General features: G+C 63.0%; 1 protein-coding gene across 1 annotated transcript in view; it reads left to right on the top strand.

The window, feature by feature from the left end:
- RBM10 (RNA binding motif protein 10) overlaps positions 1-3766 on the top strand; it is a 29872-nt gene that overhangs the window by 15960 nt on the left and 10146 nt on the right. Inside the window, 4 exon segments of the mRNA XM_077762902.1 lie at positions 6-183; positions 1626-1708; positions 1710-1764; positions 3292-3361. Coding sequence (XP_077619028.1) covers positions 6-183; positions 1626-1708; positions 1710-1764; positions 3292-3361 — 386 coding nt within the window.

Below are 3766 nucleotides of genomic sequence, written 5' to 3'. Positions count from 1 at the left end.
GGCGGTGGCAGGGACAGGACCGGCCGCTATGGAGCCACCGACCGTTCGCAGGACGATGGCGGGGAGAACCGCAGCCGCGATCATGACTACCGGGACATGGACTACCGCTCGTACCCCCGCGAGTACGGTAGCCAGGAGGGCAAGCACGACTACGACGACTCGTCCGAGGAGCAGAGCGCAGAGGTGAGGGCCGAGGAGGACAGGCGCCCGCGGGGCCTCTGGTTGTAGCACCACGTGCAGGTAGCTCTCGGCTCCCATACTTTCAGACTGTGCTCGCTGGCTGTGCCTCACCTGGAGGGTCTGTCCCCGCTCCCCTCTCTGAGGGCTTCTCTCCCGAGTTGGGTCTCCCTGACATCCACGTGCTTGGCTCTATACTTCTGAGGGCCCCTGGCCGTCACCTCTCTCCCTTTTTCCCTGTTGTTCAGTTGGGTCCACGGTTCACTGCAAGCCCTTTGCCGCCTGCTCCCGGCCAGGTTGGGGCCCTTGAACAGCCTCTTGCATGGGACCCAGCCTCTGGGGTTGGGAGGGCCGTGGGGAAGCTGGGTATCATCAGACAGTGCAGTCCTGGGAGGCCAGCCAGGGGCATTCCCAGAGGCAGCAGAGCCCCTGCACAAAAGGCAAAGACCCTCTGGGGCCCGTCCTTTGAGCTGAGGGGGTAGCAGGTTCCACGTTGGGTAGTTAGCCCTAGCCTGAGGACGGGAGGCATGATGTTCACCATCTGAGGAGAGGAGGCAGCCTTGCCTTAGGGGAGCCCCAGTTTGAGAGGACAGTCCATCCGGGCCCAGGTCCAAGCAAACAGGCAGGTCTCCTCTCCGGCAGGCCGGGAAGGGTACTGTTGCAAGCCAGCCCTGGAGAACAGAGTGTGAGCCACCAGCTGCCTTCTGGGAGGGTCTAGTGCAAAGAACTCTGGTGGGCAGCTGGGCTTCCCCAGTGGCCGCTGTGAGATGTGCCCGGATGTCTCCAGGGCACCAGGGGTCCCTGGGCAGCCCCTTTGGGAAGAGTGGGAGTGGAGCGCTGAGTTATCTGGTTCCCCTGAGGGCAGAAGGGGTGTGGACCCTGGCCTGCTTAGTGCTGGAAGGATGGCTTAGGCGACACCCAGGAACTCAGTGACCACACCCTGTTAGGAGGGAGCCCGGTGATGATAGAAGACAGGCCAGGCCGAGGNAGCGGGACTTGGGGCAGGGCTGTGGCCCTCACACCTTTGCCAGCCCCTGCTCACCGGCTGCATGAGATGCCGAGGGACGGTTGTGCACACGCTGGCTGAGCTGCCAGGGAGTAAGCGGGGGAGACAGGGCAGGATTCAGTGTGCTCACCCTAGGCCCCAGGGGGTGTAAGCGGTGTGCGGTCACCTGCCTGTGGGAGTTCCTCCCCCACGGCAGTGCTGCCACCAGCCTCTCCCTACTCCCCACCAAAGCAGCCCCCAAAAGGCATCCTGGGGGCAGTTTCCCACCCCAGGAGGATCGCAGTCCATGGCTTACCCGTTTTGCCTGCCCTGAGCCTTTAGCCGGAGCCCGCCCAGCCCTGGCTTTCAGAGCCTGCCTGCCTCAGAGAGCCAGCGGCCAGCCCCTAGGCCCAGCCCAGACTGACTGCCCGTCTGGTGTCTCTCGTCTTATTCTGTTGGCCAGGATTCCTACGAGGCCTCCCCGGGCTCCGAGACTCAGCGTAGGCGGCGGCGGCGGCACAGGCACAGCCCCACTGGCCCGCCAGGCTTNCAGTAACATCGTCATGCTGAGGATGCTGCCACAGGCAGCCACTGAGGATGACGTACGTGCCCCCCTCATGGCCCTGGGCAGGTGGCAGGGCAGGAGGCCAGGCCGGGTCTCCTCCAGGGCCCTCAGCTTCTCCCGCGCCCCGAACTCAGCACCCTTTATCCCTTCTCTCCCCCAGTGCCGATCCGTCCTCTGGGCAGGCNCCAAACATTCCACTGGTCATCCATCCATTCTGCATGTGTTGACTGAGGTCCAGATGCTCCCCAGGCCCAGAGCCAGCTATTGCCAGTGGCAGAGATGACGTAGGGCCCAGCAGTCCTGGGGATAGGGCGGGTCCCCGTGGGAATTTCTGAGGTGTTATTCCCATTCTGTCCCCGTACCCTCAGCCCTGCCCTCTTGTCACAGCAGCGTCAGATCTCCGTGCCCTGGCCACGGAGCCCTGTGTTCTCGGACGCCCTTCGCTGCTCCTGACAGCCTCCCCGCTCCGTTCTCTGACCTTTCCTTCCCCGTTCCTCCCTTTTCTTCCGTTTTCCTTCGCATACAGACTTTCCCTAACGAGCCCCAGCAGAGCCCGAGGGCCACTAGAATAGCGTCATTAGCCTCCCCGGTTCTCTCTCTGACCCCGCCGAATTCTCTGCTCAGCTCCCCTCCGAAATCTTCCGGCTGCCCGTTTTGTCAAAGAGAAAATCCCACCTGTGTATTTGGGAGCGTTTCCAGTCTGGCCCAGCCACCCTGTGCAGGGTCAGGCGGTAGCTCCATGCTGACATGTGTCGGGAATGTGTCACCGGGTGGGCCACATGCCCGGCCTCATGTAGTCCTCACAGCCCCCCTGCGGGGAAGGTGCTCTTTGTGTTTCCATCCTATGGATGAGGCAGCCAGGTGCCCAGCGGTGAAGCAGCTTGCTCCAGGTCCGCAGCCCCGTGAGTGGCAGGCCAGCGAGTGGCAGAGGGACTTGGGGTCTGGACCTGGGCAGCTGGATTCCAGAGGCCACATTCTTGCTGTTTCTGGAGCCCTCCTTGAGCATTTGCAGTCCTCATGAGCTCGTGTGTGTGTGTGTGCGCGCGCGAGAGAGAGAGAGCATGAGAGCGAGCGAGCTCCTTTCTTCTTCACCTGCTGAAGAGACTGTAAGATCGCCACCCGAGAATGCCTGGCACGTGCTTCTAGGCTTCTGCAAGGGGCACCACTGGCCCAGAGACCCTGCCTCGCCTGGTCCAAACCCCAGATTGCCTCTGCAGCTTCCCTCTGGCTTCATCCAGGAACCTCCCAAACCCTGTGACCGCACCTTTTTGTCTCCGGCCCCAGGGTACCGATCCACCCACGGCCCGGGGTGCTCGGCTGGGCTCTGCCCAGACCCCAGTCCCTCCCGTTTTGGTGTTTTGCTTCCTGAGTGTCTTGGTGTGAGCCAGAGGGTGATCCCAGAGCCGCCCGGGCCCTCCCTCCCAGCAGCAGCACCGGCCTGTTGTCACGCCAGCCCCAAGGGCCTGGCTTGCTCCCTCTGCTCCCTTGTTGCTCTCTGCCTCTGAGCCCTGAGGGTCATCGTCCTGCCGCGCCCTCACTTTGTAACATGCCNCTCCCCGTACAGATCCGGGGCCAGCTGCAGTCCCACGGAGTGCAAGCGCGGGAGGTCCGGCTGATGCGGAACAAATCCTCAGGTGAGCTTTTGTTCCCAGTGCCTCCCCTTCTGCCGGCCAGCCTCCACCTCCGGCCTCCCTCCTGCTTCTGTCTTCTCCCTCACCCTCCCTGCCCTGCCTTCCCTCTATGGCTGGCCATGGGCAGCTTGGGGTGCCCTCTCTTCTTCTCTTCCCCTCGACCCGCCCTCCTCACAGCTCCGGGGCTGTTGGGGAGGGGGTGCAACGCTGAGCCGAGTGCTCCCCGGGGGCAGGGCCAGGGCCAGGCTCCGGGGAACCTCCTCTTTGGGATTCTGAGTGTCTGAGGTGGTAACACCTCCATATACTCCCTGCCCTCTCCCTTCTTCTCCTTTCCTTCCCTTCCCTTCCCTTCAGTCCCCCTCACATTTTTTCGGGTAATGGCCTGTGACCAGAAAGTAGGTCTGAAAA

Source organism: Crocuta crocuta, unplaced genomic scaffold (assembly GCF_008692635.1).
Source record: "Crocuta crocuta isolate KB4526 unplaced genomic scaffold, BGI_CrCroc_1.0 scaffold610, whole genome shotgun sequence".
Lineage (NCBI taxonomy): Eukaryota > Metazoa > Chordata > Mammalia > Carnivora > Hyaenidae > Crocuta > Crocuta crocuta.
This window is presented reverse-complemented; position numbering and strand designations above follow the sequence as displayed.